This window comes from Hemitrygon akajei, chromosome 8 (genome assembly GCF_048418815.1).
Source record: "Hemitrygon akajei chromosome 8, sHemAka1.3, whole genome shotgun sequence".
Taxonomy (NCBI): Eukaryota; Metazoa; Chordata; class Chondrichthyes; order Myliobatiformes; family Dasyatidae; genus Hemitrygon; species Hemitrygon akajei.
This window is the reverse complement of record NC_133131.1, coordinates 171,205,054-171,232,198: the sequence shown is the minus strand read 5'-3', so window position 1 is coordinate 171,232,198 and position 27,145 is coordinate 171,205,054. Positions and strand designations below refer to the sequence as shown.

The 27,145-nt window shown below is 42.3% G+C and overlaps 1 protein-coding gene across 2 annotated transcripts in view; it reads left to right on the top strand.

Moving 5' to 3' along the window:
- The window catches only part of arhgap39 (Rho GTPase activating protein 39), a 610,426-nt gene that overhangs the window by 241,951 nt on the left and 341,330 nt on the right, over positions 1 to 27,145 (top strand). For both annotated transcript variants that reach the window (XM_073055077.1, XM_073055078.1), the window contains exon 5: positions 6,504 to 6,932. In XM_073055077.1, coding sequence (XP_072911178.1) covers positions 6,504 to 6,932 — 429 coding nt within the window. The remainder of the gene's footprint in view (positions 1 to 6,503; positions 6,933 to 27,145) is intronic.

Below are 27,145 nucleotides of genomic sequence, written 5' to 3'. Positions count from 1 at the left end.
AATTTATAATAAATAGTATGTACAACAATATAACACAGAAATTCAGTTGTGTCAGCATGAATTAATTAGTCTGATGGCCTGGTGGAAGAAGCTATCCCGGCGTCTGTTGATCCTGGCTTTTATGCTGCGGTACTGTGTCCTGGATGGTAGCAGATGGAACAGCTTGTGGTTGGGGTGACTTGGGTCCCCAGTGATCCTTCGGGCCCTTTTTACACATCTGTCTTTGTAAATGTTGTGAATAGTGGGAAGGTCACAACTACAGATATGCTGGGCTGTCTGCACCACTCTCTGCAGGGTCCTGCGATTGAGGGAAGTACAGTCCCCATACCAGGCAGTGATGCAGCCAGTCAGGATGCTCTTAGTTGTGCCCCTGTAGTAAGTTCTTAGGATTTGGGGGCCCATACCAAACCTTTTCAACCTTCTGAGGTGAAAGAGGCGCTATTGTAGCTTTTTCACCACACAGCTGGTATGTACAGACCACGTGAGATCCTTGGTGATATTTATGCTGAGCAATTTAAAGCTGTTCATCCTCTTAACCCCAGATCTATTGCTGTCAATAGGGGTTAGCCTGTCTCCATTCCTCCTATAGTCCACAATCAGCTGCTTTGTTTTTGCTACATTGAGGGAGAGGTTGTTTTCTTGACGTCACTGTGTCAGGGTGATGACTTCTTCTCTGTAGGCTGCCTCATTTTTATTTGAGATTAGGCCAATCAATGTAGTATCATCAACAAATTTAATTAGCAGATTGGAGCTGTGAGTGATGATACAGTCATAGGTATACAAAGAGTAAAGGAGGGGCTTAGGACACAGCCCTGAGGGGCACCTGTGTTGAGAGTCACCTGGTTCACATAAGTGATGTTTGGATAAGCATGCACCACTGTAAGTTGGTCTGTATTCCATCTTTCTGGAAGATTATTGATGCTGCATATAAAATAATTACAAAACATAAATACAAAGTTCCAAGAACTTCTTGCCTCAAAACTGTCCTGTTGCCTCTTTAACTTCAAACTCTGGCATGTAAGCAGCTTTATTCACTCCACTACTTCAGCTGCCAAGGCTCTAAGCCATGAGTGTACTCCCTAGGCCTTTCTTCCTGTCAGACTTCCTAATGCTTCCATCTTTGTCCACCTGTTCTGATATCTTCTCAAGTAGAACATTGTCAGATCTTGTTTGGCATTTTCTTGAGCTGTGCTGTAGGGAGGTTATGATGTTCTACAAATAGAAACTATTCAGGGTTAAGTAATTTTTAGAAGTTACCATGGCTTCAGTACACACTGGATGGGACAGGAGAGTCAAGGGGAAAGGAGAAAGAAAGCGTACAAAAAGTGTGGATACAGCCCAGTCCATCCCCACTGAGCACATGTACACGGAGTGCTGCCATAAGAAAGCAGCATCCATCATCAAGGACACCCACCATCCATGCCAGGCTCTCTTCTTGCTGCTGCCTTCATGAAGGATGTACAGGAGCCTCAAGCCCCTCATCTCCAGGTTCAGAAACAGTTATTACCTTTCAACCATCAGGCTCTTTTTTATTTTTCATTAATCTCACTATTATTTTTATATTTGCTCCAACGTCCTACCACTTCTGAGCACTGACTCTCTGACTCGATGCCTGGCCCAGGTACGTAGCTTCATCTGTTGGTGGAGTGCAAGAATACTCCCCAGACTTTACATCTGTTAAACTTGTTGGTTGGAGAAACATTGTGAATGCACCAGTGCACTCCCAGCTAGTGAGGCATTACATTAGAAATTGTTCATTTGGGAAATTGTGTCTCATGTGTGTATTCTAATGTGGTCCAGTTAGACATAGTCCAGGAACTTGCACTCTGTATTTGGAAATAGCGTTTATTGAAAGGCCTAGATAGAGTGGACGTGGAGTGAAATTTTCTATTTGCAGGGAAGTCAAAGACCAGACAGCACTGCCTCAGAATAAAAGGATGTCCCTTTAGATGAGATGGAATTTCTTTAGCCATAGGGTGGTGAATCTGTGGAATTCATTGGCACTGGCGGCTGTGGAGTCCAAGTCATTAGCAATATTTAAGGAGCAAACTAGGGTCAAAGTAGCCTCCAACCTGATGGAATGACCATTGACTTCTCTAACTTCCGTTAATGCCCCTCCTCCCCTTCTTATCCCATCCCTGACATATTTAGTTGTTTGTTTTTTTCTCTCTCTCTGCCCATCATTCTGCCTGTTCTCCATCTCTCTCTGGTGCTCCCCTCCCCCTTGCTTTCTCCCTAGGCCTCCCATCCCATGATCCTTTCCCTTCTCCATCTCTGTATCACTTTTGCCAATCATCTTTCCAGCTCTTAGCTTCATCCCACCTCCTCCGGTCTTCTCCTATCATTTCGCATTTCCCCCTCCCCCTCCTACTTCCAAATTTCTACTATCTTTCCTTTCAGTTAGTCCTGATGAAGGGTCTCGGCCTGAAACGTCAACAGTGCTTCTCCTTATAGATGCTGCCTGGCCTGCTGTGTTCCACCAGCATTTTGTGTGTGTTGTTTGAATTTCCAGCATCTGCAGATTTCCTCGTGTTTGGCCTATAATTTCCTTTCTTTTGCCTTCCTTCCTTCTTAAAGAGTGGAGTGACATTTGCAATCTTCCATTCCTCCAGGACCATGTCACAATTAAGTGATTCTTGAAAGATCATAACCAATGCATTTACTAGTATCTTCCACAATGAAGGCAGATGCAAAGTACTTATTAAGTTCATCTGCCATTTCTTTGTCCCTCTTTACTACCTCACCATCTTCATTTCCTAGTGGTCCAATATCAACTGTCACCCCCCTTTTACTCTTTATTTAACTGAAAAAAAAACTTTTGGTATCCTGCTTTATATTATTGGCTAGTTTTTCCTTGTATTTCATCTTTTCCCTTCTTATGGCTTCTTTAGTTGCCTTTTTGTTGGATTTTAAAAGCTTCCCAGTCGTCCAACTTCGCACTCACTTTTGCTACCTTTCCTTGGCTTTCTTGCAGTCCTTAACTTCCCTTGTCAACTTTAATTGCCTACCCCTCCCATTTGAGAACAACTTTTTCTGTGGGACATATCTATCCTCCGCCTTGTGAACTATTGTGAAACTTCAGGCACCTCTGTTCTGCTGTCATCCCCATCAATCCACCTGGCAAGCTCTCTCTCATGCCACTGAAATTCCCTTCTTTTCATTGCCATAGTTATACACCTGACTTGTGCTTCTCCCTCTCAAATTGCAATATGAATTCAATTATGTTGTAATCACTGCCTCCAAAGGGTCTCTTTAACTTAAGTTCATAATAAAATCTGGATTATCACACAACACCCAATATAAGATAGCCTTTCCCTGAGTTGGCTCAAGCACAAGCTGCTCTTAAAAGTCATCTTGTAGGCATTTAACAAATTTCTTCTCTTGCGACCTGACACCAACCTGATTTTCCCAATCCCCTTGTGTATTGAAGTCCCCCATTACAAATGTGACATTACCCTTATTACATGCCCTTTCCAGCTCCCTTTGCAATCTCAACCCCATCTTGGCTACTATTTGGAGGCCTATATATGATTCCCATAATGGTTTTTTTCCCCTTGCAGTTTCATAACTCCACCCACAAAGATTCAACATCTTCTGACTCTATGTCAGCTCTTTCTAAAGATGTAATTCTATCTCTTACCAACAGAACCACACACTGCCCATGCCTTCCTGCCTGTCCTTTTGTCCTTTTGATACAAAGTACATCCTTTGATGTTTAGCTCCCAACTATGACCTTCTTTCGGCCATGAGTCAGTGATGCCCACAATGTCATACCCAACCAATCTCTAATTGCGCCACGAGTTCATGCATCTTATTCCGCATATCATGTCCATTTAAATACAGCACCTTCAGTCCTGCATACTTCATCCTTTTGAATTTTTGCCTCTGTGGTACAATTTAACTCTTTGCTCTCTCTGCATTTGTACCCAATTATTAACTTGTCCTTCCTTACATTCATATTACACCCATCATCTTCTTGTAAACCTGTTGGCTCATCCTCAGCTCTATCACTGATTCCTTTTGTCAAAACTGCCTTACACGAGCTTTGCTTTGCAATGATACAAGACAAAAATGTTTTGTAAGGGCTTCTACTAAATCATGTAACACTGTGAAAGAGGGTTGTGCTCTTATTTACAAGCTTTAGCACATTGTAGTAGCCCTCATATCCATTGGGTCTGAATATTGGTAGTCGTTACAGAGACTTCCAACTCTGACTACCTTCAAAAGTACTGTATGCTCAAAAGTCTTTGCTTTAGTTACCATATGTAATTAATTAGCAATTAGCTTTATTGGTCATATGTGCATGAAACATACAGTGAAATGTGTTGTTTGTGTCAAATCAAATCAGCAATGATTGTTCTGGGGGCAGCCCACAAGTCTCCATGCTTCCTGCACCAACATAGTATGCTCACAACTCACAACCCTAACCCGTACATCTTCGGAATGCAGGAGGAAATCGGAGTATCCGGAGGAATTCCACTCAGTCATGGAGAGAACGTACAAATTCATTGCAGACAGCCGTGAGAGTTCAACCCTGCTCACTTGTGCTTTAACAGTGTTACACTAACTGCTATGTTACCATGCCACCTTAGAAGACTATGCAGCAATAGAAGATTCTGAGTAAATGTATCTCCTTCCAGGGGAATGTATAACTGTTAGATGTTGGGGGTGGGTGGGGAGTGGCAGTTTGCAGAGGGCAGAGGGAAAACAGATTGGTGTGCAGAGTTCAGGATATAGGGTGAACCATTTAAATCTGAGATGCAGGAGAATTGCATCTCAAGTTCAAGTTTAATTGTCATTCAACCATACACACAAATGCAGCCAATCTAAATTGTGTTCCACAGGCCAAGGTGTAAAACACTGCACCAACAGTCACACATAGCACAAAGCACAAATAGCACATACAATTGTGTTAGCAATAAAGCATACTGTCACACAAACAAAATAATATAGCCCAAGTCCCTGAGTGTCATGGTCTGTAGACTGATGGTGCATGGGATGTTGTCCTGGAGCCACGTTTCTGCAAGGTCGTGACTGCGTGAATTTCTCTGCTAAAAAAGCCATTTGAAACTGAATCATTAAATATATTCAAGGCTGAGATCACACACTCTTTGGTTAATAGGAGAGTTGAAGGTTAGAGAGAGGGGAGCTGAGGCAGGGATTAGATCAGTATGATCTATTGGCTGGCAGAGCGGATCCAACTTGCTCTCTGACCCACTCGTGTTCCTTATGTCCTTCTTGATTTAGCTGATTCCATAGATGAATAGAACTAAAGCATTACTTAAGGGAATACTGATGGCTTTAGGGAGCAAGCAGAACAGGATTAAGTTTAAATAGCTCGTGAAGAAAGCACATCAGTACGGAGATGACAGGCCTTGCCTATGCTGAAAAGTTATTGTGTCCATGAAGGTTTATCTTTTTTAATATTGTTACTCAGGACAGGTACATTGAGAACTTCACTCACCTCAACACTGAACAGATTCCACAACCTATGGACTCACTTTCAAGGACTCTGCAACTCATGTTTTCAATATTATTTATCTATCTATTTTAGTATTTGCATAGTTTGTCTTCTTTTGCACATTGGCTGTTCATCAGTCTTTGTGTATAGTATTCAATTAATTCTATTGTATTTCTTTGTTCTGTTGTGAATGTCTGCAAAAAATGAATCTCAGGGTAGTATATGGTGACATGTATGTACTTTGATAATAAATTTACTGTGAACTTTGGATGGGAGGTTTGGATAGGTGTATGGATGGGAGGGCTATGGTCCAGGTGTGGGTCGATTGGGTGAGGCAGAATAACAGCTTGGCACAGACTAGATGGGCCAAAGGACCTGTTTCTGAGCTGCAGTTTCTATGACTCTGGTCTATTATGATCTCTCACGCTCTGGTGCTCACTTTCTTGTGATCTATCAGGATCCTGATGTGAGCTTGTGATCCAACAAGATCTGGTATTTACATCACCATCTGGAATTTCAAATTGTCTTCATGCATAAGCATTAACAGTGGGGTTTCAGCCACACTTGATGTGACATATTTCACAAAAAACAATTGCTTTAAAGAACATTGGCATGTATATTCAAGTTTCAAGATTTCTTAATGAGAAGTGTAAGGAGAATGAAATAATTGTTACTCCAGATACAATGCAGCACAAAAGATAAAGTACACAGTAATAATAAAAACACAATAAATATAAATACACTGTATAAAATAGCTTATATACATAGACTGATTATATGTCCATAGAGTGACTGTCTGACTGACTAGGTGACTGAATATAATAAAGTAGCAGTGGCGTTAGTGGGTGGAGGTGTTGATCAGCCTTACTGCTTGGGGAAAGAAACTGATTTTGAGTCTAGTGGTCCTGGCGTGGATGCTGTGTAGCCTCCTCCCCGACGGGAGTGGGGCAAACAGTCTATGAGCAAGGTGGGAGGGATCCTTCATTGTGTGTGTATGTGTGTGTATATCTATGCTGCAATAAACCTTTCATTTATCTTTAAGGCTGGAATGGGTGGAGATCATTGAGCCTCGAACTCGAGAGCGCATGTATGCGAACCTCATTACTGGAGAATGCGTCTGGGATCCACCTTCTGGAGTCCGAATAAAGCGTACCAACGAGAATCAGTGGTGGGAGCTCTTTGATCCCAACACCTCTAGGTTTTATTATTACAATGCCACCACTCAGAGGACAGTCTGGCACAGGCCTCAGAACTGTGACATCATTCCGCTAGCCAAACTTCAGACATTAAAGCAGAACACTGATTCACCAAGCCGAGCTTCTGCCGACAACAGCCCCGGCCGCAGTAGCAACATCAGCAGAGAAGGGAGTACCAGCTCCTCACTGGAGCAGGAGCTGGAGGCTGATCGGACTCAAGAACAAGCACGGACGAAACAAGCCCAGCAGATCATCGGGAAAGAGGACACGGAGAGGTAAGATTAAGAGCTCCGGCATGCTCTTTATGGTATGTGTATGCAGTTGCTGTTACGTACTCATTCCACAAACTAACCAAGCCCTTCCACAGCTTGTTACCAAACTAATTTCTGATAACTTGCCACTCAATGAACAGAAGGTTGGTTTCTGTTTGGTTGTTGGAATGCATAAGATAAAGAACTGATTTGGTAAGGGTTGATGTTGGTTGTTGGACTGCATATGATAAAGGACCAGATAAACATTGCCAGAATATCTTTGGGTTAGGATGTGCTGCGGGTTAATATTGGCCGCCAATAGTTGGGCTCACAGCCTTCCTCTATCTTGACACTAAGCATGGCAGTTAATGTAAAGCTATTATAGTACCAGTAACCCAAGTTCAAATCTGCTGCTGCCTGTAAGGAGTAGGTACGTTGTCCCCATGTGTGGTTCCTCTCAGTGCCCTCGTTTCCTCCTATGTTCCGAAGATTAGTAGGTTAATTGGTCACATAGGTTTAATAGGGTGGATTAGGCTCACTGGGCAGTGAGTCTCTGATACAGTGTTGATTCTATAAATAATTTTTTTTTTAAAAAATGACTAAATGTGAAAGCTAATGCTACCTGTGCATTTAATTAGTTCATGCTTGGGACTCAATCAAGGGTGATGGCACATGTGCTAGTGAACAACTTTGGGAACTGATGTTATGCCACAGTGCATTTCTTGTGATGTTCTTTTGAGATACAACTCAGTATATCAGAAGCTGAAAGATGTGTAAGAGAACCCTGAGGATCAATGTAGATTTGTTTGCACAGGTTTCTTTTCTTAGTGGAACTAGCTTTCCATAGTAAGAGAATAATGTGAATTGGAGATATCCATGAGGCAGTTCTTACACAGGAGTGGTAGTTGTCTGGAATGCGTTGCCAGGGGAGGCGGTAGAAGCACATGCAATAACAATGATGAAGATGCATTTAGACAGATATATGAACACACATACAAAATGCTGGAGGAACTCAGCAGGTCAGGTAGCATCTGTGGAAATGAATAAACAGTCGCCGTTTTGGGCTGAGACCCTTCATCAAGACTGGAAAGGAAAAGTAAAGATGCCAGAAAAAGAAGGTGGGGGGGGGGGGGAGAAGAGGAAGGAGGACAAGCTAAAAGGTGATAGGTGAAGCCAGATAGGTGGGGGAGGGGAAAAGATTTAAGAAACTGGGAGGTGAAAGGTGTTAACTGTAGAGGGCTTGTGAAGAAGGAACCTGATAGAAGAGGAGAATGGAGTATGGAATTGAAATGCTTAGCCACTGGGAAATCCCACGTTTTTAGATAGAGCAGAGGTACTGTATCTCCTGATGCTGTCTCCTCTTCATTGGTGAGACCTGATGTAGGTTGGGGAACAGCTTTGTTAAGCACCTCTGCTCCATCCACAAAAAGTGAGATTTCTGGTGGCTAACTATTTTAATTCCTCTCCCCACTCCCATTCTGACTTGTTGGTCCACGGTCTCCTCTTCTGCCACAATGAGGCTCCTCTCAGGCTGGAGGAACAACTCCTCATACTCCACCATGGACATTGATTTCTCCAACTTACAGTACTTTATTCCCTCTTCTTTGATTCTATGCTTTGGCTTCTTATCTCTTCTCCTTACCTGCCAATCACCTCCCCCTAGTTCCCCTCCTCCTTCCCTTTCTCCCATGGTCCACTCTCCTCTCCTATCAGATTCCTTCTTCTCCAACCCTTTACCTTTTCCACAAATCACTTCCTAGCTTCTGACTTCATCCCCTCTCCCCTGCCCACCTGGCTTCACCTATTACCTTCTATCTTGTCCTACTCCCACCTTCTGATTCTGGCATCTTCCCTCTTCTTTTCCAGTCCTGATGAAGGGTCTTGGCCCGAAGCATCGACTGTTTATTCCTTTCTATAAATGTTGTCCCAATTCAGGGACAGTTTATTCCCTTCCGCCATTGGATTTCTGAATGGTTCATGAACCAGTGAACACACCTCATTATTCCTTTTTCTAAAACTATTTATATTTTTGTAATTCATCGGCCCTGCAGGTTTTTCACCCCTACAGAACAACAGTGATAATAAATGTGTTTCTACTTCTCCTGAGCGCCAAAAGATCTATTGCTCAGAGCTGTGAGTGTTCGCAAACTCATAGATTTATAGAGTACAGAGACCAGCCCTGCTGCCCAACTGGTCCATGTTGACTAAGATGTCTATCCAAGCTAGTCCCATTTACTTGTTTTTGGCCCAAATTTCTCCAAATGTTTTCTGTCCATTTATCTGTGTAAAAAGTTTTCCCTCAGATCCCTCTTAAATCTAAAGTCTGAGCATCCACTACTTTCAGGGAAGATGAAGGGAAGAAGTTTAGGACTCACTGACTTATTTTGACTGCAGGTTTGTATTTTACTGATAGGAAAACTGATCGATGTTGGATTCCCTCTTGAATCTCCTCTGAATTTTTCAAAATCCATAAAATCATAGTAGCACTTAGAATGTAGAATTTAATATGTACAACTAAGAAGCTAGAACTTAGAACATAGATCATAAGACATAGATAATAGAACATTGCATAGCCCAGTACAGGCCCTTTAGCCCATGATGTTGGGCTGACATTTTAACCTACTCCAAGAACAATCTCACCATTCCCTCCACATTGCCCTCCGTTTTCCTTTTATCCATGTGCCTATCTAAGAGTGTCTTAAATGCCACTATTGTATCTGCCTCTCACCAACCCTGGCAGTGCATTCTACGTACCGACCACTTTCTGTGTAGAAAACCTACCTCTGATATCCCCCCTGTACTTTCCCCCAATAACCTTAAAATAATGCCCTCTTGTATTAGCCATTTCTGCCCTGGGAAAAAGTCTCTGGCTGTCCACTTGATCTACTGTATATCCCTAATTATCTTGTACACTTCTGTCAAGTCACCTCTCATTCTCCTTTGGTTCAAAAAAAAAAGTCCTAGCTCACTCAATGGATCCTCATAAGACATGCTCTCTAATTCAGACCGCACCCTCATAAATCCTGATAAACAAAAAGCCCTCATCCATTTTGACCTTGATGTCAACCTATATTAATCTCATTCACCCTGTATTCCTCCACATCTTTCTGCTCTAAGTACCTGTTCAAAAGTCCAAGATTTCTCCAGTTATAAGTTCCCAATCTTGGTCATGCCCCTGTATAATCACATTGTGGAGACCAGGCTACAAGGAGTAGAAAATGAAAAGATGAACCACCAAACTTGCTCCAATGCAGCGCCCAGCAAAAAGCTGAAGAGCATTTTGAGGGAGACTGATTCTTGACACTCAGATCTTTTAGGACTGGTGCTTTGTGTTGAGGTTGGTGGAAGGGGACTGCAGATTTCTTGAAGCTGCAGTATGATGAAGCAATGGAATCATTTTAAAGATTAGCTTTATTTTTCCCCCGTACATTGAAACATACAGTGAAATGTGTTGTTGGCATTCAGGGTGTACTAGGGGCAGTCCGCAAGTGTCACCATGCTTCTAGTGTCATTGTAGCATGCCCTATCCTTCATCTCAGCAAAGGAAACCCATGCATCACAGGGAGAACCTACAATCCCCATATAGACAGCGGTGGGAATTGAACACTGTAAAGTGTTACTCCGACTGCAGGCCGTTTTGTAAATGGGGGAAATTCCCTTGGTTAACCACATCTGTAAAAAAAAAGGATTTGATTGTTTGAGTCATCAGCTGTGTAATTTTGGGTGTAAATTTTAAAAATTGTTTCTGTAAACTTCAGGAAAATGGCTTCAGTCTCCAAGAGTAAAGACAGTAAATGTGGTTCTTGCTAGGCCACTGCAAAATGATATCATCACATTAAAAAAAAATAAGCCAAAGGCCAGTTATGTTAAGAGTGGGAGGATGACAAAACGATTACAGTTCCCAATCTGTTTCAAAATATGGGTTTTTCAGGAGATAAGAAGGGAGTTTGCTGATTACATTATAACATCAAACACCCATCAGCCTGATTGGTACTTAGGTGATATTCACATTCTGGACAATTGGTTAAAAGTGCCATAGATGTGACAATTTAAAACCATAAGACATAGGAACAGAATTAGGTCATTCAGCCCATCGAGTCTGCTCCATCATTCCAACATGACTGATTTATTTTCCCTTTCAATCCCATTCTCTTTCCTTCATCCTGTAACCTTTGACACCCTTACTAATCAAGAACATATCAACCTCTAACTATACTGTGGTGAACTAGATATACCTGTCTGACTGCTCCTGTGGCTCCTCCCACAGACCCTGCTGACTGCTCCTGTGGCTCCTCCCACAGACCCCTGTATAAAGGCGACTGTGGGCTGCTGCTCTCCCTCATTTTCCCCAGGATGTAGTGCTGTTTATTCTTCCAGTCAATAAAAGCCGATATCTCACTTCCTAAGTCTCAGCGTGAGTTATTGATGGTGCATCATATACCTAATGAATTGGTCTCCACAGTCATCTGTGGCAATGAATTCTACAGATTCACCACCCTCTGGCTAAATAAATTCCTCCTCATCTCTGTTCTGAAGAGATGTAATTCAATTCTGAGACTGTACCCTTTGGTCCTCGCTTCTCCCACATCCACTCTCCTCTCCACATCCACTCTGTCTAGGACTTACAATATTCAGTAAAGAGAGAGAAGAACTGTTACAAAAATCAAATTATAAAGGTAAGGCTTATTCATTACAGAATCAGAATACAAATCAGAATCAGGTTTATTTTCACTAACATACAGTCTGTCATGGAATTTGTTATTTTGTGACTCTATGTCTATGTCTGTCCATGTCTTATGAAGATAGGTTGAGTGAGCTAGGGCTTTTCTCTTTGGAGCAAAGGAGGATGAGAGGTGCCCTGATAGAGTGTGCAAGAATATAGGATGCATAGATGAGTGGATAGACAGAGACTTTTCCCCAGGATGATAAGGGCTAATACAAGGGGGTATAATTTTAAGGTGATTAGGGGAAAATAAGAGGGTTTATCAGAATTAAGCTTTTTACACAGATTGGAGGATATGTGGGTAGATGAGTGATGGTAGAGTCAGATACATTAAGGGCATTTAAAAGGATCTTAGATAGGCACATGGTTAATAGGAAAATGGAGGGTTATGTAGGAGAGAAGCATTACATTGATCTGAAAGTAGTTTGAAAGGTCAGCACACTATCATGGACTGAAGGGCCTGTACTGTCCTGAAATATTCTGTGTTGTTTTACGTGTAGCTCAAGAAATAATCTATATTACAGTTTTTTAGCAACGCACATAAAATGCCAGACAGCATCTATGGAAAAGAGTGAACAGTTGACGTTTTGGGCCAAGACTCTTCATCGGAACATCATACACTCAGAGGCCACTTCATTAGGTACTGGAGTGGAACCTGGTGTGGTCTTCTGTTGCTGTGGTCCATCCACTTCAAGGTTTGAAGTATTGTGTGTTCAGGGATGCTCTACTGCACCCACTGTTGTAATGCGTAGTTATTTGAGATACTGTTGCCTTCCTGTCATCTTGAACTAGTCTGATAATTCTCCTCTGACCTCTCATTAACAAGGCGTTTCCACCCACAGAACTGCCACTCACTGGATGTTCTTTGTTTCTTGCACCATTCTCTGTAAACTCTAGGGTGTTGTGCATGAAAACCCCAGATCAGCATTTTCTGAGGTACTCAAACCACCCTGTCTGGCACCAACAATAATTCCATGGTCAGAGTCACTTTGATCACATTACTTCCCAAAATTCTGATGTTTGGTCTGAATAACAACTAAACCTCTTGACCATGGTGACATGCTTTTATGTATTGAGGTGCTGCCACATGACTGGCTGAATAGTTATTTACATTAACGATCAGGTGTACAGGTGTACTTCATAAAGTAGCCACTGAGGGTATATTCGGAAAAAAACACACACTTGGGCCTTTAAATGTTTTAGCGTGTTCACAGATCAGAAAAGGCACTCTGGACATAGAAGAACACACATGAAGTGCTGAAGGAACTCAACAGTCAGGCAGCCCAAAAGATGCTACCTAACTTGTTGAGTTTCTCCAGCATTTTGTGTGTGTTGCCTTGATTTTCCAGCATCTGCAGAATCTCTTGTTTGATATAAAGGTTACTTTTCTATAGTTGTGGACTTCTCTGTCCTAGCTGCCTCAGACTGTGCACTGTTCATTTATTTAGTGATACAGTGCAGAATGGTCCTTTCCGATCCTTTGAACCCCAGCAACCCCACAACCCTGGTTAATCCAAAATGAATCATGGGGCAATTTACAATGACCAATTAACCTACCCAGTATATCTTTGGACTGTGGAAGGAAGTCAGAGCACCCGAGAAAAAGCCATGTATTCCACTGGGAGGATATACAGAAGCTCCAGTATGAAATTCCGAACTCTGGAACGCTCCAAGCTGCAATAGCTTTGCACTGACTGCTACCTTACTGTGGGGATGTACAAGCACACTAGTGAAAACCGAACATAAAAATCACTGCTTTCCATCAACACCCATTCCTTCTTAACCCTTGGAAAATGCATTATCTTTCTGAATGAACACAAACGCAACACCTCTTGAGATCTTTAGTAAAACTGTGTTTTAAGATTGAATAGTTTTTCATTTAGTGTTCTGACCATCTACTTTTCCTTGGAGTTACAGCTGTTCTATTACTAACCTTTGTAGTACACATTGTGGAGACTAAGATAACTTAATTCATTGTTTGACATGACCCATCACCACAAAGGGCAATCCAATATTTTTGCAATCTATTTTTTTAATATTCTATTTTTGCTTGCAGAAAAGGAATGAGAAACCAAGGTTTCTCTCATTAATTTGTTAATGCTTTTCTGCCAGCTGTGTATCTGTAGCAAATTGATTGAGGCTGAAATGCAATGTACCTCAAGAGTAATCTCAGCAATTGGTCCGCTTAAGTTACATTTTCTTTATTGATGCGACTCAAAGCTGAGCTGAAGAGCCATATTTTGTCATTTACCACTCTGGAAGAGATGTATCAAATCATTATTGCAAAATGTGCACTCAGTGTTCTCTTTATTAGGTACAGCTGTACACCTGCTCGTTAAGGCAAATACGTGGCAGCAACTCAATGCATAAAAGCATGCAGTCATGGTCAAGAGGTTCAGTTGTTGTTCAGACCAAACATCAGAATGGTGAAGAAGTGTGATGTAAGTGACTTTGACTGTGGAATGATTGTTGGTGTCAACGGGATGGTTAGAGTATCTCAGAAAATGCTGATCTCCCAAGATTTCCATGCAGAACAGTTTCTAGCATTTATGGAGAATGGTGCAAAAAACCAAAAAAACATCCAGTGAGCAGCAGTTCCGTGGGCAAAAATGCCTTGTTAATGAAAGAGATTGGAGGAGAGTGGCAGGACTGGTTCAAGCTGACAGAAAGGTGACAGAAACTCAAATAATTTTGTGTTACAACAGTGGTGTGCAGAGGAGCATCTCATAATGCACAACATGTCAAACCTTGAAGTGGATGGGCTACAGCAGCAAAAAACCATGAATATGCACTCAGTACAAGAGGTACTTAATAAAGTGGCCACCGAGTGAATAAATCAAATTCCAGAGTGCCCAGTCAAAACAATTTTGAAGATCAAGCCATTAAAATGGCATAACAGTAGTCTTGATCCTTGTTAGTTCTGAGAAATAATTATGCGTTACTAATTGGCAGCTGGTTTCGGGATGTGATTCAGCCTGAAGTTCTGCTGTCGTTTTGTAATCTGCTCAAGCTTTAATATCACAGCTGCCAGAATTAACACTCAAGCTCACTGTCTGGTTTAATTATTTATTTTTGTTATTTTTTTTTTCTTTTATATTTACAGGGTTTGTTGCCTTTTGCTTATTGATTGTTTGTCTGTCCTGTTTGGATACAGTCTTTCATTGATTCTGTTATGTTTCTTGGATTTACTGAGTATGCCTGCACGATAATGAATTTTTCGGTTGTTTGGTGACATATATGTACTTTGATTATAAATGTACTTTGAACATTAAACTATAAGATACTCTGCAAGAAACTTCTTACTTAAATTTACAAAACTTTTCACACAAGGTGTAATGATAATATGAAACTTGCCCTTAAAGCTGATACAACTAGAAAATTTTCAATTTTTATGTCCCTCTCTGGTTTCCCCACGCAAGGCAGAATTATTCTTGCAATTGGGGGGGTCCGTAGGCTTTCAGCAGAATGACTCTTGGGAAGGGTTGTTGTATGATTAGATTAGATTAAAAGATTGGCTTTATTATATATAATCGAGTCATTGAAACATGCAGTGAAATGCGTTGTTTGCGTCAACACCCAACACAGTCCAAGGATGTGCCGTTCACAGTCCGGGTTAGGGTTAGTAAGATTTGGGCATGCCAAACTTCTGGCACCAACACTGCATGCACGCAATTTACTAACCCTAATTTGTACATCTTTTGGAATGTGGGAGGAACCCGGAGCTCTCATGGAAACCCATAGTCACTGGGTGAATGTATAAACTCCTTCCAGATGGGCAGGAATTGAACCACAATCCAATAACTTGTGCTGTGAAGCATTACTACCATGCTGCCCAGATGAAACAAGAAAGACTGGGTCTAAGTATCTGGTTTGTAAGAATGAGAGGCCTTATTGAAATATGTAAAATCTTTAAGGGGTTGACAGAATAGTTGTAGGGACAAGGTTACACCTGATGGGCAAGTTAAAAGCCAGGGGTGCACAGACTGCTTAGAGCTGGCAAGAATAATGGATGTGTCAGTATAGATAACTGCAAGATGGTGCATTGGGGTCTGAGAATTAAAGAGACCCAGTGTTCCTTGAGTGGGGTAGAGGGGAATTAACTAAAGGTACGGCTGCAAATCATTTAGAATAACAAGGCAAATCAACAAAGACATAAAATACAGATTAAGCACTGTGGTTTATTTGTAGAAAATTCAAATAGAAAAGTAAATTATACTAAACTCATCCAGACAGTATGGAACATGATACTAAAATATTTAAAATAAAAACTGAAAATAATGAATGAGAATCATATTTTGTTTTCACTTATTATATTATGTGAAATTTGCTGTTTTATGGCAGCAGTACAGAATAAAGACAGAAAATCACGACAAATTACAAAAATAAAATAAAGCTAAAGAAAGTATAACCAAATGAAACAACTTTCCTCTGGAGTACACACAATACATATATCACCTGCAATACATAAAACAAAATATTACTACAGTTAATAAAATATAATTCAAAATGCATGTAGTGCACAGCACAGTAAATGGTAAACAGCTCACTAACCTCGTGACAAGACTTTTTAGAGGGTGGATAAATCTCCTGGACCTGTTGGAATGCACCCTCGGGTTCTGAAGGAAGTAGCTGGAGAGATTGCAGAGGCATTAACAATGACCTTTCAAGAATCAATAGATTCTGGCATTGTACCGGGTGACTGGAAGATTGGAAATGTTACTCCACTATTTAAGAAGGGTGGGAGGCAGCAGAAGGGAAACTATAGACCTGTTAGCCTGACATCAGTGGTTGGGAAGTTGTTGGAATCGATTGTTGGGGATGAGATTACGGTGTACCTGGAGCCATATGATAAGATAAGCCGAAGCCAGCATGGTTTCCTGAAAGGAAAATCCTGCCTGACTAACCTACTGCAATTTTTTGAGCTAATTACAAGCAGGGTAGACAAAGGAGATGCAGTGGACGTGGTGTACTTGAATTTTCAGAAGGCCTTTGACAAGGTACCGCACCTGAGGATGCTTTGCAAGATAAGAGCCCATGGAATTGCATGGGTGGAGCAATGGTTGATTGGCTGCTTTTTACGATATTTGTAAATGATTTGGATTATAGGATTAATAGATTTATGGCTAAATTTGCCGACAGTACAAAGATAGGTGGAGGAGCAGGTCGTGTTGAGGAAACAGAGGCCTGCAGAGAGACTTAGATAGTTTAGGGAAATGGGCAAAGAAGTGGCAAATGAAATACAATGTTGGAAAGTGTATGGTCATGCACTTTGGTGGAAGAAATAAATGGGCAGACTATTATTTAGATGGGGAGAGATTTCAAAATGCAGAGATGCAAAGGGACTTGGGAGTCCTTGTACAAGATAGCGTAAAGGTTAACCTCCAGGTTGAGTCGCTGGTGAAGAAGGGGAATGCAATGTTGGCATTCATTTCTAGAAGTATAGAATATAAGAGCAGGGATGTGATGTTGAGGCTCTATAAGGCACTTGTAAGACCACACTTGGAGAATTGTGTGCAGTTTTGGGCTCTTAATTTTAGAAAGGATATACTGTCATTCACGAGAATCATTCCAGGAATGAAAGGGTTCTCATATGTGGAGCTTCTTGCAGCTCTTGGGCTGTATTCCCTGGAGTTCAGGAAAATGAGGGGGTCTCATAGAAACATTCCGAATGTTAAGAGGCCTGAACAGATTAGATATGGCAAAGTTATTTTCCATGGTAGGGGATTCTAGGACAAGAGGGCACAACTTCAGGATTGAAGGACGTTCATTTAGAACTGAGATGCAGAGAAATTCCTTTAGTCAGAGGGTGGCAAATCTGTGGAATTTGTTGCCACGAGTGGCTGTGGAGGCCAAGTCATTGGGTGCATTTAAAGCAGAGATAGATAGGTTCTTGATTATCCAGGACATCAAAGGATATGGGGGAAGGCAGGGGAGTTGGGATGACTAAAATAATTGGATCAGCCATGATTGAATGGCAGAGCAGACTTGATGGGCCAAATAGTCTACCTCTGCTCCTATATCTTATGGTTTTATGTCATGAAATTCGTTTATATTTGTGGCAGCAGTACAATGCAATACATATAATTACTATACTACTATGCAGGCAGGAGGTACAGAAGCCTGAAAGCACACACTCAGCAATTCAGAAACAGCTTCTTCCCCTCTGCCATCCAGTTCCTAAGTGGGCATTGAAGCTTTGGACACGACCTCACTTTTTTTTAATATACAGTATTTCTGTTTATGCACTTTTTAAAATCTATTCAATATACATAATTAATTTACTTGCTTATTTATTATTATTATTGTCATTTTCTCTGCTAGATTATGTATTGCATTGAATTGCTGCTAAGTTAACAAATTTCACGTTACATGCCAGTGATAATAAACCTGATTTTGATTCTGATTCTGAGAAGTCTTAGATACTCTAGCTATATATATATGTGCCTAAGACTTTTGCACAGTACTACATATAAATAAAATAAATAACTAGTGCAAAAAGAGAGCAAAATAAAAAAAATAATGAGGTCGTGTACATGGGTTCATTGTCCATTCAGAAATCTGATGGCGGTAGGGAAGAAGCTGTTCCTAAACCGTTGAGTGTGTATCTTCAAAATCCTGTAGTTCCTCCTTGACAAGAGGGCATTTGAAGGTGGTGAATGATCTGTGTGAATGCCCCTTCCTGGGCAGGCAGAGTAGGATCTCAGTTATTTATTCTCAAGCCCCTCTCGTGTTGGGAAACAATAGGCAAGTTGGAAAGAGCAGTGCATTTAGCAACAGGTTAGCAGAGCCCTGTGGTTTGACTGACAATGCGTGGGTGCTGGCAGTTTTATCTAATGTGGGCTTTTCATAGCTTCCAGCCTGCTGCTGTTCCCTTGGAGACTGCAGCTTGGTTTGAGAGGGGAACAGTGCCGACTGGTATGCTGTCAAGCTGTATTCTGAATGATAGGCTGAGGTATAATCCATACATTGTTGATGTTTGGCTGCATTGTTTTCCCTCTCTCACCTCCCACACATAAAAATATCTTTAAGACCAAATGTAATGCAGCAGTTTGCTCTAAGTACAGCTCAGAGCTTAAGGCTTGCGTTTGTACATTTTCTGGTTTGATGTGTAATCTGTAATGTTCATCTGACTATATGTCCTTTCAAAGGAGAGGATCATCGGGGTCTCTCTTCCACCCATCCGAGATATTCATCAGGAGTGCTGTGTACGCAGGGCCCTTAGGATTGTCTTTGACTTCCTACCATCAGGCAGGATGTCCCATAGCATAAGAGCAAGAACTCTTAGGATGGGAAACAGCTTCTTCCTCCAAGCTGTGAGACTACTGAACTTCCTGACGCCTCCCAGGTCTCATCACTGATAAAGCGCCAGTAGCGTTATACTGTTTACATTTTAGCTTGTATCGTATATGCATTTTATTACTTGTTAAGTTATTTATGGTAATATTACTTTGGGTTGTGTGTGTGAGTTATAGGTACTCTGCTGTGCAGCTTGGTCCAGAGGAACAATGTTTTGTTTGACTGTATACATGTATATGGATGAATGACGATAAACTGAACTTGAACTGATTTTACACTAAAGGAATCTGAAGGCAGGAAAATTAAGTTGGGAGGGAAAATAATTCAGCCATGATCAAATGGCAACACAGACTTGATGGCCCAAATGGTTCCTATGTCTTATGGTCTTATTTAATTACATTACATCTGCATGTAGCGAGTGAGTAATGCTCTCCATTTTTGTGGCTAATTTTATTTTCAAGTTTTTCTTTATCTTTTGAAAATACTATATTTACAGCCCTGCATGTACATATTGAGTTTGCAGCCCCAGCATGTAGCGAACTTGTAAACTCAATATATTGATGGGGGAGTGGAGCAGGGTAGACCATCTGGTACGATATGTGATGCTATTTGTAATATAGTACATATAGCTCATTGCCAGCTACAGAATATGCGCCCGCTGGGATTTTTATTTCACAGAATGTGGATGGGGCACAAGCCTCCCAGCATTGAGAACATCTTCAAAAGGTGATGCCTCCAAAAGGCAGCATCCATCATTGAGGTCTCCCATCACCTAGGACATACCCTGTTGTTACCATCAAGGAGGAGGTACTGGAGCCTAAAGATACACAGTCAATGATTTAGGAACAGATCCTTAACCCTCCACTACCAAATTTCTAAATGGACAACGAACCAACCCATGAATACTACCTCGCTAGTTTTGCTGTCTATTTGCACTACTTATTTAATTGAAGTTTTAAATATATTTCTTATTGTAATTTGTAGTATTTTTGTGTATTACAATATAGAACTGCTGCAAAACAACAAATATCATGACATGTGATTCCGATTCACTCATTGACAATGCCAACATAATCGATCTACTGATAGATAGATAGATAGATAGATACTTTATTCATCCCCATGGGGAAATTCAACTTTTTTTCCAATGTCCCATACACTTGTTGTAGCAAAACTAATTACATACAATACTTAACTCAGTAAAAAAATATGATATGCATCTAAATCACTATCTCAAAAAGCATTAATAATAGCTTTTAAAAAGTTCTTAAGTCCTGGCGGTTGAATTGTAAAGCCTAATGGCATTGGGGAGTATTGACCTCTTCATCCTGTCTGAGGAGCATTGCATCGATAGTAACCTGTCGCTGAAACTGCTTCTCTGTCTCTGGATGGTGCTATGTAGAGGATGTTCAGAGTTTTCCATAATTGACAGTAGCCTACTCAGCGCCCTTCGCTCAGCTACCGATGTTAAACTCTCCAGTACTTTGCCCACGACAGAGCCCGCCTTCCTTACCAGCTTATTAAGACGTGAGGCGTCCCTCTTCTTAATGCTTCCTCCCCAACACGCCACCACAAAGAAGAGGGCGCTCTCCACAACTGACCTATAGAACATCTTCAGCATCTCACTACAGACATTGAATGACGCCAACCTTCTAAGGAAGTACAGTCGACTCTGTGTTGCCCCTGGAAGCAGTTAGAAGTCGATCACATCAGTTGATCTAAGTATCTAGACTAGGTAAGGATGGAGGTCTTCACCGCCAGCTAAATATTAGTGAACTAGGTTTTTCTCCCCACAAATTTTATAATTTCAAGGTCATCATCACTGAGGCTAGATTTGTTTTAATTGGATTTGGTTTCCCCAGCTGCCACATTGGAAATTCACTTCATGTTACAGGGTTAATAGCAGATCCATTCAAAAATAGTCTACACCTTTATTTCTTATGAGACAGGAGAAGGCAGGAGAATGGAGTTGAGAGGGATAATGAATCAACTATGATGGAATGGCTGAGCAGATTTGATGGGCTGAATGGCCCGATTTTCCTCTTTATGGTCATGGGTATTTAAGACCATAAGATATAGAACATAGAATAGAATAGAATAGTACAGCGCATTACAGGCCCTTCGGCCCACAATGTTGTGCTGACCCTCAAACCCTGCCTCACATATAACCCCCCACCTTAAATTCCTCCATATACTTGTCTAGTAGTCTCTTAAACTTCACTAGTGTGTCTGCCTCCACCACTGACTCAGGCAGTGCATTCCACGTTCCAACTACTCTCTGAGTGAAAAACCTTCCTCTAATATCCCCCTTGAACTTCCCTCCCCATACCTTAAAGCCATGTCCTCTTGTACTGAGCAGTGGTGCCCTGGGGAAGAGGTGCTGGCTGTCCACTCTGTCTATTCCTCTTAATATCTTGTACACCTCTATTATGTCTCCTCTCATCCTTCTTCTCCCCAAAGAGTAAAGCCCTAGCTCCCTTAATCTCTGATCATAATCCATACTCTCTAAACCAGGCAGCATCCTGGTAAATCTCCTCAGTACCCTTTCCAATGCTTCCACATCCTTCCTATAGTGAGGCGACCAGAACTGGACACAGTACTCCAAGTGTGACCTAACTAGAGTTTTATAGAGCTGCATCATTACATCGCGTCTCTTAAACTCTATCCCTCGACTTATGAAAGCTAACACCCCATAAGCTTTCCTAACTACCCTATCTACCTGTGAGGCAACTTTCAGGGATCTGTGGACATGTACCCCCAGATCCCTCTGCTCCTCCACACTACCAAGTATCCTGCCATTTACTTTGTACTCTGCCTTGGAGTTTGTCCTTCCAAAGTGTACCACCTCACACTTCTCTGGGTTGAACTCCATCTGCCACTTCTCAGCCCACTTCTGCATCCTATCAATGTCTCTCTGCAATCTTTGACAATCCTCTACGCTATCTACAACACCACCAACTTTTGTGTCGTCTGCAAACTTGCCAACCCACCCTTCTACCCCAACATCCAGGTCGTTAATAAAAATCACGAAAAGTAAAGGTCCCAGAACAGATCCTTGTGAGACACCACTAGTCACAACCCTCCAATCTGAATGTACTCCCTCCACCACAACCCTCTGCCTTCTGCAGGCAAGTCAATACTGAATCCACCTGGCCAAATTTCCCTGGATCCCATGCCTTCTGACTTCCTGAATAAGCCTACTGTGTGGAACTTTGTCAAATGCTTTACTAAAATCCATGTAGATCACATCCACTGCACTACCCTCATCTACATGCCTGGTCACCTCCTCAAAGAACTCTATCAGGCTTGTTAGGCACGATCTGCCCTTCACAAAGCCATGCTGACTGTCCCTGATCAGACCATGATTCTCTAAATGTCCATAGATCCTATTTCTAAGAATCTTTTCCAACAGCTTTCCCACCACAGACGTAAGGCTCACTGGTCTATAATTACCCGGACTATCCCTACTACCTTTTTTGAACAAAGGGACAACATTCGCCTCCCTCCAATCCTCCGGTACCATTCCCGTAGACAACGAGGACATAAAGATCCTAGCCAGAGATTCAGCAATCTCTTCCCTCACCTCGTGGAGCAGCCTGGGGAATACTCCATCAGGCCCCAGGGACTTACCCGTCCTAATGTATTTTAACAACTCCAACACCTCCTCTCCCTTAATATCAACATGCTCCAGAACATCAACCTCACTCATATTGTCCTCACCGTCATCAAGTTCCCTCTCATTGGTGAATACCGAAGAGAAGTATTCATTGAGTACCTCGCTCACTTCCACAGACTCCAGGCACATCTTCCCACTTTTATCTCTAATTGGTCCTACCTTCACTCCTATCATCCTTTTGTTCTTCACATAATTGAAGAATGCCTTGGGGTTTTCCTTTATCCTACTCGCCAAGGCCTTCTCATGCTCCCTTCTTACTCTTCTCAGCCCCTTCTTAAGCTCCTTTTTTGCTACCCTAAATTCCTCAATAGACCCATCTGATCCTTGCTTCCTAAACTTCATGTATGCTGCCTTCTTCCACCTGACTAGATTTTCAACTTCACTTGTCACCCATGGTTCCTTCACCCTACCATTCTTTATCTTCCTCACCAGGACAAATTTGTCCCTAACATCCTGCAAGATATCCCTAAACATTGACCACATGTCCATAGTACATTTCCCTGCAAAAACATCATCCCAATTCACACCAGCAAGTTCTTGCCTTATAGCCTCATAATTTGCCCTTCCCCAATTAAAAATTTTCCTGTCCTCTCTGATTCTATCCTTTTCCATGATAATGCTAAAGGCCAGGGAGCGGTGATCACTGTCCCCCAGATGCTCACCCACTGACAGATCTGTGACCTGACTAGGTTCGTTACCTAATACTAGATCTAGTATGGCATTCCCTCTAGTCGGCCTGTCAACATACTGATAGATAGATAGATAGATAGATGGATACTTTATTCATCCCCATGGGGAAATTCAAATTTTTTTCCAATGTCCCATACACTTGTTGTAGCAAAACTAATTACATACAATACTTAACTCAGTAAAAAAATATGATATGCATCTAAATCACCATCTCAAAAAGCATTAATAATAGCTTTTAAAAAGTTCTTAAGTCCTTGCGGTAGAATTGTAAAGCCTAATGGCATTGGGGAGTATTGACCTCTTCATCCTGTCTGAGGAGCATTGCATCGATAGTAACCTGTCACTGAAACTGCTTCTCTGTCTCTGGATGGTGCTATGTAGAGGATGTTCAGAGTTATCCATAATTGACCGTAGCCTACTCAGCGCCCTTCGCTCAGCTACCGATGTTAAACTCTCCAGTACTTTGCCCACGACAGAGCCCGCCTTCCTTACCAGCTTATTAAGACGTGAGGCGTCCCTCTTCTTAATGCTTCCTCCCCAACACGCCACCACAAAGAAGAGGGCGCTCTCCACAACTGACCTATAGAACATCTTCAGCATCTCACTACAGACATTGAATGACGCCAACCTTCTTAGGAAGTACATTCGACTCTGTGCCTTCCTGCACAAGGCATCTGTGTTGGCAGTCCAGTCAAGCTTCTCGTCTAACTGTACTCCCAGATACTTGTAGGTCTTAACCTGCTCCACACATTCTCCATTAATGATCACTGGCTCCATATGAGGCCTAGATCTCCTAAAGTCCACCACCATCTCCTTGGTCTTGGTGATATTGATACTGTGACAGGAATCCATCCTGGACACACTTAACAAACTCTGCCCCATCTAAACCCTTGGAACTAATCAAGTGCCAATCAATATTAGGGAAGTTAAAGTCACCCATGATAACAACTTGTTATTTTTGCACCTTTCCAAAATCTGCCTCCCAATCTGCTCCTCGGTATCTCTGCTGCTACCATGGGGCCTATAGAATACCCCCAGTACAGTAACTGCTCCCTTCCTGTTCCTGACTTCCACCCATGACTCAAAAGAGGATCCTGCTACATTACCCACCCTTTCTGCAGCTGTAATAGTATCCCTGACCAGTAATGCCACCCCTCCTCCCCCTTCCCCCCCTCTCTATCCCTTTTAAAGCACTGAAATCCAGGAATATTGAGAATCCATTCCTGCCTTGGTGCCAGCCAAGTCTCCGTAATGGCCACTACATCATAATTCCATGTTCTTATCCAAGCTCTCAGTTCATCACCTTTGTTCCTGATGCTTCTTGCATTGAAGTATACACACTTTAGCCCTTCTACCTTACTACCTTTATACCCTTTATTCTGCTGCTCTTTCCTCAAAGCCTCTCTATATGTTAGATCTGGCTTTACTCCATGCACTTCTTTCACTGCTGTATCGCTCCGGGTCCCATTCCCCTTGCAAATTAGTTTAAACCCTCCCGAACCATGCTAGCAAACCTACCAGCAAGGATATTGCTCCCCCTCGAGTTCAGGTGCAACCCATCCAATCTGTACAGGTCCCACCTTCCCCAGAAGAGATCCCAATGATCCAAAAATCTAAAACCCTGCCCCATGCACCAACTCCTCAGCCACGCATTCAACTGCCATCTCCTCCAGTTCTTACCATTACTATCACGTAGTACTGGCAGCAATCCTGAGAACACCACCCTTGAGGTCCTGTTCTTCAGTCTTCTGCCTAGTTCCCAAAACTCACACTTCAGGACCTCATCCCTCTTCCTGCCTATGTCGTTGGTCCCAACATATATCACGACTTCTGGTTGCTTTCCCTCTCGTACCAGGATGTCATGCACCTGGTCAGAGACATCCCAGACCCTGGCACCCGGGAGGCAACAAACCATGCGGGTTTCCTTCTCATGTCCACAAAATCTCCTGTCTGCTCCCCTGACTATAGAGTCTCCAATGATGACAGCTCTCCTCTTCTCCATCCCATCCTTCTGCACCACAGGGTCAGACTCAGTACCAGAGGCCCTGCCACCGTAGCTCACACCTGGTCGGTCATCCCTGCCAACAGCATCCAGGACAGTAAACTTATTATTCAGGGGAATGGCTACAGGGGTGCTCTGCACTACCCTTCTACTCTCCTTCGCTTTCCCCCCTTGGACTTTCACCCAACGACCTGCTTCCGGCAGCCTAGGTGTGACTACCTCCCTGTAGCTCTCATCTATGACTGCCTCATTCTCCCTTATGAGTCGAAGGTCATCCAGCTGTTGCTCCAGATTTCTCACACGGTCTTCCAGATCACCCAGCCGCAAGCACTTCTGGCAGATGTGACTCTGCGGGAGAGGAGAGTTCCCCCAAGACTGCCACATCTCACAGGAGAGGCACATCACTGTCTCAGGAGGCATTGTAATGACTAACTGGGAACAAGCTCGTCCTCCGCCTCTTCTTGTCGAAGCCTCTCGAGTCAAAGCCTCAAATCTCCACTCCTTCACTGGCCCACTCACTCAGAAATATAGGAGCGGAATTAAGCCATTTAGCCCATCAAGTCTGTTCCACCATTTCATCATGGCTGATCAATGTTTGCTCTCAGTCTCAATCTAATGCCTTCCCCCCATTTCCCTTCATGCCCTGACCAGTAAAGAATCTATCAACCTCTGCCTTAAATATACAGCTGCCTGTGGCAATGAATTCCACAGGTTCACTACTCTCTAGCCAAAGCAATTCCTCTTCATCTCTGTTCTAAAAGGATGCCTCTCTATTCTGAGGCACTGTCCTCAGGTCTTAGACAATCGTACCACAGGAAACATCCTCTCCACATCCGCTCTGTCAGGGCCTTTCATCATTCGATACGTTTTAATTAGGTCATCCCTCATCTTCTGAATTCTGGTGAATACAGGCCCAGAGCTATCAAACAACCTTCATATGATAAGATGTTTAATCCTGGAAACATTTTTGTGAACTTCTTTTGAATCCTCTCCAGTTTCAGCAAATTCTTCCTAAGGTAAGGGGCCCCAAACTGCTCACAATACTGCAAGTGAGGCCTCACCAGTGCCTTATAAAGTTTCAACATTAGATCTTTGCTTATATACTCTAGTCCACTTGAACTGAATGCTAACATTGGGCTTGCCTTCCTCACCACAGACTCAACCTGCAGATTAACCTTTAGGGAATTCTGCACAAGGACTCCCAAATTCCTTTGTGCCCCAGATTTTCTGTTTTCTCTTCATTTAGAAAATAATCAACCCTCTCCTTTCTTCTACTGAAGTGTTCTACCATACACTTCCTGACATTGTATTCCATCTGCCACTTCTTTGCCCATTCTCCTAATCTGTCTAAGTCCTTCTGTAGCCTATTTCTTCAAAACTACCTGCCCCTCCACCTATCTTCATATCATCTGTAAACTTTGCAACAAAGCCGTCAATTCCATCATCCTAATCATATAACGTAAAAGAATCAGTCCCACACAGACCCTTGTTGAACATCACTAGTCACCGGCAGCCAACCAGAAAAGGCTTTCTTTATTCTCGCTCTTTGCCTTCTGTCAGTCAGCCACTGTTTCAGCCATGCTAGAATCTTTCCTGTAATACCATGGGCTCATAGCTTGTTAAGCAGCCTCATGTATGGCACCTTGTCAAAGCCCTTCTGAAAATCCAAGTACACAATATCAACTGAATCTTCTTTGTTATTTCTTCAAAGAATTGCAACAGATTTGTCAGGTAAGATTTTCCATTGAGGAAACCATTCTGACTATGGCCTACTTTATAATGTGCCTCAAAGTCCCCCAAAACCACATCCTTAACAATCGACTCCAAAATCTTCTCAACCACTGAGATCA